Source organism: Bufo gargarizans, chromosome 3 (genome assembly GCF_014858855.1).
Source record: "Bufo gargarizans isolate SCDJY-AF-19 chromosome 3, ASM1485885v1, whole genome shotgun sequence".
Taxonomy (NCBI): Eukaryota; Metazoa; Chordata; class Amphibia; order Anura; family Bufonidae; genus Bufo; species Bufo gargarizans.
Genome location: NC_058082.1, coordinates 353,513,241 through 353,525,551, shown reverse-complemented (window position 1 = coordinate 353,525,551; position 12,311 = coordinate 353,513,241). Strand labels below are relative to the sequence as shown.

Below are 12,311 nucleotides of genomic sequence, written 5' to 3'. Positions count from 1 at the left end.
ATATACTTTGAAGTCACCTTGGATCAACATGAACCAAATAAGAAGTTTGCAAAATCAGGCCAAATAGCATTTGAAGAGGAAGAAGTTCAAAGAGAAGTTTTGAAAAAGCATTATCGTTTAGCATCAGCCAATTCTCTGATGAGATATTTGTACTCAATACATATTACATGAAAATTGCAAACCTGCCAAAGTTTCAAGATTAAATATCATTTTAAATGTAATATATATTTACAAGAAAAAGCAAAAATGTATAACGTGCCAAAACAAAATTATAAATAACTCAAATAATTATTTTTTTTAGAATAATGCTTCCATGAAGGGTGAACTGAGAGATTTTTAAAATTGGTACATGGGTAAGGAAGCTACAGTATAAACAAATAAAGAGACTATGAATTAGGGATAAATTAGTAACTGTTAATGAAAAAAATGAATTTTTATAACCACTCATTAGTCCTGAAACTTGACATCCAGTCGGAGCACTTATTAAATGCCTCTGGAACTAAGAAGGAATGGGATGAAATTACAGTGTTGGGGGTAAAAGTTACAGTTTCCATCTTTTTATCATTGTTAACTTTAGCTACTCTTCTTTCTAATATTTTTGTAATTATTACTATATATATGACCCGCAAGCTTCATACTCCTGCAAATTACTTAATTGGTTCATTGGCTTTTACAGATTTATTGGTATCTATTTTGGTAATGCCTATTAGTATTGTATACACTGTAAATCACTCATGGACATTTGGACAGATCATTTGTGATATCTGGTTGTTGTCAGATATAACATGTTGTACAGCTTCAATACTTCATCTTTGTGTTATCGCCTTAGATAGATATTGGGCCATCACAGATGCACTAGAGTACTCTAAACATCGTACAGCAGGAAGAGCTGCTGCTATGATATCAGTTGTATGGGTAATATCCATATGTATCTCCATCCCACCACTCTTTTGGAGACAAGCCAAAGCTCAAGAAGAACTAACTGACTGTTCTGTAAATACAGACCAAATCTCTTATACCATCTACTCAACCTGTGGAGCATTCTATATACCAACAATGTTGCTTATTATACTGTATGGGAGAATATATGTAGCAGCACGAACTAGAATTCTAAGACCACCATCTATTTATGGAAAGAGGTTCACTACTGCTCAGTTAATCACTGGATCAACCGGGTCATCCTTTTGTGCAGTCAATGCTGCTCATCCTCTGTCTGGAGGAACTCCAATATGTATAAATCACATCAAGATAAAACTTGCACACAGTGTTCTCGAAAGGAAACGATTGTCTTTAGCCAGGGAAAGGAAAGCCACAAAAACCCTAGGAATTATTCTTGGAGCCTTCATAGTATGCTGGCTGCCATTCTTCGTAGTGTCCCTGGTCTTGCCCATCTGCAGAGATGCTTGCTGGTTCCATCCTTTATTGTTTGACTTCTTTACTTGGTTGGGATATTTTAACTCTCTCATCAACCCTGTGATATATACAGCTTTTAATGAAGATTTCAAACAAGCCTTCGAAAAGCTGATAAGATTCAAAAAAATTACTTAAGAATTACTGTGAGTGTTGATGCTCAAGTAGAGCTACACAAAAATATAAAGACTACATTTTTGTTCATCCCACTCTGATGGGGATGTTATTAAGACTCAAACTGCAAGTTAATACAGACAAACATGTCATGAATGTATATTTATTTGTAACCAATTGTCCTAAATAAAAGTCATTTATTTTACCAAAATAAAAATAAAAAAAAAGGTCAAGGAAGGTCAATAATTTCAAAGAACTTTTCTTTGAAAATGATATAGTAGCATGATGGACTATAAAATTTGGCATGTGTATGATCTGTGAAAGATAATGTGCCATATGCAGCAAGGAGTCTCCATGATAATCTGTTAAAGTCCTGGTTGGTAAAAAACACTGCCCCTACTTTCAAAGTACCACATAATCTCTACCTCCTGCTCTCTCTCAGCTTCAATGGTGAATGGCTGCAGTGGTCACATGTCCGTTCCTAGAGAAAGCAGGAAGTAGAGACCCAGGAAGTACCATAACTGGAATGGTGGTGGATTGGTAACGTTTCACTTTTTATTATTTTTGAAGATTCTAAGCTGTTTGCTAAATATTTATTCCAGCTAAACAACTTGAGTAAAATGAAGCATTACATAGCATTCACTGAAATTGATTTCAGTTGATATAAGAGGTCCTCTGGTTTAGAGATTCACATGAACCATGTGATGGCCATAGCTAATAAAGGTGGAGATTAGATTTCAGATTGTATTGACAAACAGACAATCCCTTCAAACCAATCTGTTACATTTCATTTCAGAGTTTATATAGCTTCACCTGTTCTATATTGGGATTTAGGGAATGAGGCTTTAATTACCAACAAATCACAGTAAATTATACTAACACACCCCTATATATATTGTCACTATGTAATTTCATGTGTGTTGAAAGTTTTCAAGACACGTACAATAGGCTTCTTCCAGACTCTTCATAAAAATCGAAAATTATGCATTCTTTAATTGAAAATATTTGAAATTATGAAATATGCCTGATTTGACTCCAAATAAGTAGTCTCTCAGCATATTTGACCATTCAAAACTGCTGGGGAGAGGGATACACTCTTACTTTTTGGTGGAGTATTTTTTATTAGTTGTAGTGTGAATATCAACTTCCATTCTGCCAGATTCTCCTTTTGATTGCCCAGGGAGGAATTTCATTGTGTAGTTCTCTGCTCTCTGCATTGAGATGTTTCACAGCCCCTCCCCTCTGCTGTGAGCAACAGGCATAGCACCTAGCTAGGAGACCACTACAGCTTTCACTCATAGCAGAGGGGAGCAGCTGTGAAGCAGTGCAATGCAGAAAGCACAGAGCATTTTGCCATGCAAATTTTTATAGGAAACAAGCTTCGCTAGAGAGGTTGTGCAATATAGTAAATGTTATAGACAAATACAAACTGCTGCCTCTCTTGAACCCATGCCAATCATCTCATGTCGACCAAACCAGAGATTCCTCTAAAAGGAAAAAGTATATGTATAACTCTTAAACACAGATTGCGAAGAAGAAAATTGCAATTGCACTTTATATGACAAAGACAAACAATATATCAGCATTTTACTTTCCTTTTGTTTTATAGCAGAGAATGTATGATAAAAAAAATACCGTAATAATATAAATAAATGCTTTATTTAACTTCTAAGTTTCATTAATATACTCTATGCAGTTCTTAATAACTACAGTGGCTATAAAAAGTCTACACACCCCTGTTAAAATGTCAGGTTTCTGTGATGTAAAAAAATGAGACAAAGATAAATCATTTCAAAACTTTTTCCACCTTTAATGTGACCTATAAACTGTACAACTCAATTGAAAAACAAACTGAAATTTTTTTGGTAGAGGGAAGAAAAAATATATGGTTGCACAAGTGTGCAAACCCTTAAACTAATACTTTGTTGAAGCATCTTTTGATTTTATTACAGCACTCAGTCTTTTTGGGTACGAGTCTATCAGCATGGCACATTTAGACTTGGCAAGATTTGCCCACTCTTCTTTGCAAAAACACTCCAAATCTGTCAGATTGCGAGGGCATCTCCTGTGCACAGCCCTCTTCCGATCACCCCACAGATTTTCAATCGGATTCAGGTCTGGGCTCTGGCTGGGCCATTCCAAAACTTTAATCTTCTTCTGGTGAAGCCATTCCTTTGTTGATTTGGATGTATTCGTTGGGTCGTTGTCATGCTGAAAGATAAAGTTCCTCTTCATGTTCAGCTTTCTTGCAGAAGTCTGAAGGTTTTGTGCCAATATTGACTGGTATTTGGAATTGTTCATAATTCCCTCTAGCTTAACTAAGGCCCCAGTTCCATCTGAAGAAAAAACAGCCTTAAAACATTATGCTGCCACCACCATGCTTCACTGTGGGTATGGTGTTCTTTTGGTGATGTGCAGTCTTGTTTTTGCGCCAAACATATCTTTTGGAATTATGGCCAAAAAGTTCAACCTTGGTTTCATCAGACCATAACACCTTTTCCCACATGATTTTGGGAGACTTCAGATGTGTTTTTGCAAAATGCAGCCTGGCTTGGATGTTTTTCTTCGTAAAAAAAGGCTTTTGTCTTGCCACTCTACCCCATAGCCCAGACATATGAAGAATAAGGGAGATTGTTGTCACATGTACCACACAGCTAGTACTTGCCAGATAGTCCTGCAGCTCCTTTAATGTTGCTGTAGGCCTCTTGATAGCTTTCCAGACCAGTTTTCTTCTCGTCTTTTCATCAATTTTGGAGAGACGTCCAGTTTCTGGTAATGTCACTGTTGGGCCATATTTTCTCCACTTGATGATGTCTTCACTGTGTTCCATGGTATATCTAATGCCTTGGAAATAATTTTGTACCCTGACTGATACCTTTTAACAATGAGATCCCTGTGATGCTTTGGAAGCTCTCTGTGAACCATGGCTTTTGCTGTGGGATGTGACTAAGGAAAGTTCTGGAAAGACCAACTAGAGCAGCTGAACTTTATTTGGAGTTAATCAGAGGCACTTTAAATGATGGCAGGTTTATGCGTCCTCTGCCCAAACCCCTGAAGACGCCTGGTTGGCGAAACATGTTGGGGGGCAGCTAGTGATGTTAGTGTTTTAGCCAGCTTTAGCCTGGCCTGCATTCACGTCTGGGAGACAAACAGATAATAAGAGCATAGTCCAGGAAGGCAGCACATTAGCTAGCACGCTGTGGGAATAACAGCGCGCAGTACTCAAGTAGAGAGATGCCTGAACAATAAAGGATATAATGAGACAAATAGCTGCAGGTGCATAGAGCCATCAAGTGGACGTACTCGATAATTATACACCATATTGCTATAATAAATAAAAGGCAGGCAGGCAATGCTGACAATTTTAACTATAGTGTTATTATAGGGTTCTAATTAATTTATTTTAAGGACAAGCAATGAATTTTATATTTTAGAATTATTAACACGTGTCAACCTAGGGACACTGATGGTCCTAGTGGCCAAATGTAAATAATAAAAGAATAAAGTCCCAACACGTGTTTAGGGAGATATATGCAAATCAAGGCAGGTTTACAGGGAGTGCAGAATTATTAGGCAAATGAGTATTTTGACCACATCATCCTCTTTATGCATGTTGTCTTACTCCAAGCTGTATAGGCTTGAAAGCCTACTACCAATTAAGCATATTAGGTGATGTGCATCTCTGTAATGAGAAGGGGTGTGGTCTAATGACATCAACACCCTATATCAGGTGTGCATAATTATTAGGCAACTTCCTTTCCTTTGGCAAAATGGGTCAAAAGAAGGACTTGACAGGCTCAGAAAAGTCAAAAATAGTGAGATATCTTGCAGAGGGATGCAGCACTCTTAAAATTGCAAAGCTTCTGAAGCGTGATCATCGAACAATCAAGCGTTTCATTCAAAATAGTCAACAGGGTCGCAAGAAGCGTGTGGAAAAACCAAGGCGCAAAATAACTGCCCATGAACTGAGAAAAGTCAAGCGTGCAGCTGCCAAGATGCCACTTGCCACCAGTTTGGCCATATTTCAGAGCTGCAACATCACTGGAGTGCCCAAAAGCACAAGGTGTGCAATACTCAGAGACATGGCCAAGGTAAGAAAGGCTGAAAGACGACCACCACTGAAGAAGACACACAAGCTGAAACGTCAAGACTGGGCCAAGAAATATCTCAAGGCTGATTTTTCAAAGGTTTTATGGACTGATAAAATGAGAGTGAGTCTTGATGGGCCAGATGGATGGGCCCGTGGCTGGATTGGTAAAGGGCAGAGAGCTCCAGTCCGACTCAGACGCCAGCAAGGTGGAGGTGGAGTACTGGTTTGGGCTGGTATCATCAAAGATGAGCTTGTGGGGCCTTTTCGGGTTGAGGATGGGGTCAAGCTCAACTCCCAGTCCTACTGCCAGTTTCTGGAAGACACCTTCTTCAAGCAGTGGTACAGGAAGAAGTCTGCATCCTTCAAGAAAAACATGATTTTCATGCAGGACAATGCTCCATCACACGCGTCCAAGTACTCCACAGCGTGGCTGGCAAGAAAGGGTATAAAAGAAGAAAATCTAATGACATGGCCTCCTTGTTCACCTGATCTTAACCCCATTGAGAACCTGTGGTCCATCATCAAATGTGAGATTTACAAGGAGGGAAAACAGTACACCTCTCTGAACAGTGTCTGGGAGGCTGTGGTTGCTGCTGCACGCAATGTTGATGGTGAACAGATCAAAACACTGACAGAATCCATGGATGGCAGGCTTTTGAGTGTCCTTGCAAAGAAAGGTGGCTATATTGGTCACTGATTTGTTTTTGAATGTCAGAAATGTATATTTGTGAATGTTGAGATGTTATATTGGTTTCACTGGTAAAAATAAATAATTGAAATGGGTATATATTTGTTTTTTGTTAAGTTGCCTAATAATTATGCACAGTAATAGTCACCTGCACACACAGATATCCCCCTAAAATAGCTAAAACGAAAAACAAACTAAAAACTTCCAAAAATATTCAGCTTTGATATTAATGAGTTTTTTTGGTTCATTGAGAACATGGTTGTTGTTCAATAATAAAATTAATCCTCAAAAATACAACTTGCCTAATAATTCTGCACTCCCTGTATGCTGACTCCTATTTAACATGATTTTGAATGTGATTGCTTAATTCTGAACATAGTTACATCCCCAGTTATAAGAGGGTGTGCACACTTATGCAACCACATTATTTTAGTTTTTTTTTCTTTCTTCCCTCTACCTAAAAGATTTCAGTTTGCTTTTCAATTGAGTTGTACAGTGTATAGGTCACATTAAAGGTGGAAAAAGTTCTGAAATGATTTATCTTTGTCTCATTTTTTTACAGCACAGAAACCTGACATTTTAACAGGGGTGTGTAGACTATTTATATCCACTGTATATGAGTATAATAAAGTTCTACAGCTTTTCAATGTCATTTTGGTGAGGGGGTAATTTATTGTTCTAATGTAATAACGTTTTATGCCATTTGTTAGGGCGCATGCACACGACCGCAATCATTCAATCTCATTAAGTGCCTGACTGCAAGCGTTGGTGAAAAATGCATTTGTACCCTCTAGTTCCCATCCTTTGATGGGAACTAGAGGGTACAAATGCGACAAGGTCACATGTGTCACAGCAGCCAAGGACTGGCCTAAGTGGTGAAGTGTCTTAAATTGGCACTACACAGCTGGTTAACATGCAGTGTGGGGATGCGTCACTGCTGATACCAGTCATTGGCTGCAGCGGTGCACATCAACCTCTCTAGAGTTTTACAAACAGTGAAGGGAGACAGAACAGAATGTCAGGGAGCAGGTGAGCAGACACTTAGTTTTTGTCACAGGTACAGCATGTTGGGGTTGAAAAAAAAAAAGAAGCTGCATAAAGTATTTAAGGGTGGAAGAGGGAAGGTCATTTGAGCAAAATATCTTGAGATACTGCTATACTCCTTGAATAACTAGGTTGTGTGTACACAATACCCACGACTGATCGAAGCTACGTGAACTTCACATTCATTCTTCATGTGCTTTATTTTGTGCTTGTTTTATTCAGTTATTTATTTTTACCTTTTTCATGTTGCTTTGTTTATGTTCTTGTGTTATGCGTCTATTTATGCATAGTATTTTGGATTCTTATTCTCACTGATGCACATAGTGTATATTTTAAGGTACTTTTTTTCATCTTAAGAACCAGGCCAATTTTTGCTAATCTGACAAGTGTCACTCTATAAGGTAACTTTTGAATGCTTTTCTCAGTCTGTTTTCTTGTGACTAGGGATGAGCGGTCCTGCGGAAGTACGGGTTTTGACAGGTTCGGCTGAACTTTAGTTCAAAGTTTCCAAACAGAAAAACAGGAATCCAGCTTCCAATACAAAACGCGGCAGCTTTTATTAAAGTAGTGCATTAAAAACCAAAAAGGAAGTGCATGTCTACGTGTTTTGGATCATAGCATACTGATCCTTAGCCATGACAAGGGTAGACTACACAGGCTTGGATTTATATAGTAGCCAGCTAAAAATATCAGTTGACCACAATTAACCTTAGCCACACCTTCATGCAAATAAAATACAAAGTGTTCGTATGTTACAACATTTCAAAAAAAAATACATTCATAAATAGTAAAGATTGAATATTTGTCAAAATCAAATATTCGTCATTATTCTATTTATCGCCAATACAATGGGATTTAATTATTTGTGTATGTTGGCTATGGCTATTGGCTAATATGTGTATTTTACGAATATTTGCTTTATTGCTATATATTCTTGTTTTAGAATATGACAAATATACTAAAAAAACAAAGTTATAGCAATATAACGAATATATTCGTTATTTAGAATATTCGTCTTTTTTTTTCAATCTGTACTGTTATTCCACTTAGGCATACTCCTCCCAACAAGCTCCCCCGTCACCATGGGAACGCCTGTGGGTTAGAGTATACCATCAGATCAGAATTTTCATGATCTCAGGGAAAACTCAGATCCGATGGTATTTTCTAACCCACAGGCGTTCCCATGGTGACAGGGACGCTTGTCGGGAGGAGTAACATCACCTCCATGAACAGCCACATAATGTGAACTGACCGCAAACACATTTCTCACTCTAAAATGTGGAATGTCCGAAATGTGTCTGCAAATTCTGACCTTGAGGCTGTTGGTGGTGCAACCCACATATTGGAGGTGGCACAGGGAGCATGTGATACAGTAGACCACAATATTAGTATTGCAATTAACATACTGCTTTAATGAAAAGAATGAATCAAAATAAAAGGAGCAGAAATGCAAAGTGGTCTTTAGTTCTACATAACCTGATTCTTCAGACTCTGCATCGGAATTCTCAGCAGTTATTTCAGCCAATAGAGGGGCAGCTTCATTAAGGGGTATTGGCAGCAATAATGACTCTAAGTTAAAGTCTTCAAAAAACGCTGTGCCAGGCCTAAACACACAAAGAGGCGGCCGGTATCCATGCCGAAATGAAAAAACATGAACACTCTTCAGGTTGTTAATCTTTCATCCAAAATACTTACACAACCACAAATGAATGTGTTGGCAAGAGGACTTACCTTCTGACCTGTGTGTCACTTTGATATATTTTGTATACGATCGTAGATGTCAATAGACTGGCTCGCAATTTAACTGTAAAAAACATTTTTCCAGTCCTGATGTTCCGAATGATATGCAGATGTTAACTGTTATACAACCAGGTTCTTCTTTTTCTATGTGTACAGTTGGTCTTTCTTTTCAGGAAATTGCCACTATATCGCACATGCAACTGTCCCGCACCATCCCAGATGTTAATTTTTCTAATGATTTTTCACATCATTTTGTTACTTACAATCCAGACTTTTATCCAGTCCAATCACATTCTTTTGCATTGAATCCGTTTCAGGATCTGATAGAGTGGGATCTGTCCGATCTTCGTGCGTCTATCCATTCTTCCAATCGGAGTGCACCTGTTAACAACCTGTCGTTTCCAGAGCGCAAATCTTTTGAGGAATTGGAGAGGCTGCCTGATTGTGATAAAGCAGGCTGACAGGGGGGTTAGTTGTTGTCAAGGACAGGTTCATATACAAATCCTAAAATCTTAATATGCTGGAGGATTCCATTACTTATTTAGAGCTTGCCCATGACCCCACGCCCCTTTTTGAACGAGACTTTCTGTCACTTTTGTCTCTTGGCTTACAGGGAGGGTACATGGATCAGAAGCAAGTAGACTTCATCAATGTTCCCCATCCCATTATTCCCATGTTTCATTTCTTGCCAAAAGTTCACAAGGGAGGTCTCCCCCCCCATGCGTCCAATAGTGTCTGGCATCGGTTCCTTTACTGAGAGACTATCTGCTTGGGTTGATAGTATTTTACAACCCTTGGTTCAAGTTATTCCAGGCTTCCTACGTGATACCACAGCTGTTTTACAAGCTTTTGATCATTTCACCTGGAAGCCAGAATTTACTTGGATTACGGCTGATATCACTGCACTATATACTGTGATTCCACATGATCTAGCTATTATTTCCCTCCAATGTTTTCTCAGTATTTATTCAGATTTCTCTGTTAATTTTCAGGAGTATATCTGTCAAGTTGTCCTTTTCCTGCTCAAACACAATGTGTTCATGTTTAATCACCACTTTTTTCTGCAACTTACCGATGTTTCGATGGGTGCCAAATTTTCACCATCTATGGTCAATATCTATATGGCTTGGTGGGAGAATCGTTATTGATTCTCTTCTAGCAATCCATGGGGTGCCTCCCTGGAGTGGTACAGCCATTATATTGACGGTCTGCTATTTGTATGGTCGGGCAGCCGTGCCACTCTTCGGGGGCTACCTTAATGATAATAGTTGCAATCTTAAATTCACTCTCAGTGACGATGCTTCCACCATCCCATTCCTGGTTATTTTATTAACAATCTCCGCAGAAAAGTCATCTTTTGTCACTCACATTTTTCGCAAAGAGACGGCTGGTAACACTACACTTGCAACATCCTGCCATCCCCGCTATGTTATTCAAAACATACCCAAAGGTGAGTTTATCCAAGCAAGACGCAATTGCTCTAATGATGCAGCCTGCAGCAGGGAGATGGATTTGATTGCCAGCTGCCTCTCTGATCGCAAATTCTCTGGCCATGTTTTAAAATCAGCTAGAGATTATGCCCTCAGTAAATCCCGATCTGACATGATTTTCCCTGTAAATAAGTCACATAATAATAATAAAAATCTGTCAGCCCCAGTCTTTGCCCCTAGCTACAGTTTGGAATACTCCCCGCATTTGTCAAATAGTCCGGAAGCATTTACCTGTTCTTAGTTGTGACGAGCAGTGGGTTGACATTGCTTGTGCCGGTATTAAATGTGTAGCTCGCAGAGCACCTACTTTGGCATAGAAAGTAAGTCCTTCTCTGTTCTCTGATACAGAGCGGGGCTGAGACACAAGGGCAACTACAAATGTGGCCATCGGGTATATACTTGCTGTAAAGCACTTTAAATTGGGTGTCACATTGTATCCATTGCTAACCAACATCCCTTTGAATTAAAGCAATATATTCATTGCAATACTAATTTTGTGGTCTATTGTATCACATGCTCCCTGTGCCACCTCCAATATGTGGGTTGCACAACCAACAGCCTCAAGGTCAGAATTTGTAGACACATTTCGGACATTCCACATTCTAGAGTGAGAAATGTGTCTGCGGTCAGTTCACATAATGCGGCTGTTCATGGAGGTGATGCTACAGGGATGCAGGTCCAGGGACTTGAAAAAGTTAATCCTCCAGTTTGAGGAGGTGACCACAGAAGGAAATTGTTGAACAGGTAATCTTTTTGGATCTTTTGTATGGTTTCATGAATGTATTTTTATTAAAATGTTGTAACATAAGAACACTGTATTTTATTTGCATGAAGGTGTGGCTAAGGTTAAATGTGGTCACCTGATTTTTTCAGCTGGCCACTATATAAATCCAAGCCTGTGTAGTCTATCCTTGTCATGAGTAAGGATCAGTATGCTACGATCCAAAACGCACAGACATGGACTTCCTTTTTGGTTTTTAATGCACTACTTTAATAAAAGCTGCCACGTTTTGTATTGGAAGCTAGATTCCTATTTTTCTGTTTGGATATTGCCTCCACGCTCTGTTCCCGGCGTGCTCCGTGCTTCCGTGATCAATTACAGCCAGGTGAGCGCACCTCTCTCTTTTTTTTTGTTAGTTCAGAGTTTGATTTGGGTACCCGAACTTTACCCAAACTTGTCTCCGAACCCCATAGAAGTCAACTTTGGTCATAGTAAGGGCTAGAAGGCTGCAAAAGGAAGAAAACCCGAAGAAAATTGAGGGTAAGAGTAGGACAAATCAGATTTCCAAGTGGAGTAGGAGTTTGCGGAGGCGGTGGACATGGCGGTGTAGGTGGAAAAGGCAGAGGAGATAGAGGAGGTAGCCAACACTGTTTTTGTTTTTTGTTTTAATTTTTAATTGTTTTTTGGGGAGGCCACAAAACATTGGGAAATGGCAAACAGAACAAACAAACTGGAGTATAACAATGGCTGGGTGCAGCTGGTATACTTTTCTACTCTGCAAATATAACAAATAATAATCTTGAACCAGGAGGTGGAGGTCCGAGTGAAGAAGGAGGAGATAGCTAACATTTTTTATCTTTTTGTTTTTTTGTTTTTTTCTTCTTTCTTTTTTCAATTTGAGGAGGCCCCAACACATTGGGAAATGACAAACAGAATGAACAAACTGTGCTAAAGTATAACAATGGCTAGGTACAAGGCACAAGGTATGGACAAGTTTTGCTGGATCCATGCCTG

The 12,311-nt window shown here is 39.0% G+C and overlaps 1 protein-coding gene across 1 annotated transcript; it reads left to right on the top strand.

Annotated features, from left to right (window-relative positions):
• The first annotated feature begins 426 nt into the window (after positions 1 to 426).
• Positions 427 to 1,548, top strand: HTR1D (5-hydroxytryptamine receptor 1D). Its single transcript, XM_044285661.1, has one exon. The coding sequence runs from the start codon at positions 427 to 429 to the stop codon at positions 1,546 to 1,548; it is 1,122 nt and encodes a 373-aa protein (XP_044141596.1).
• The last annotated feature ends 10,763 nt before the right edge of the window (positions 1,549 to 12,311 follow it).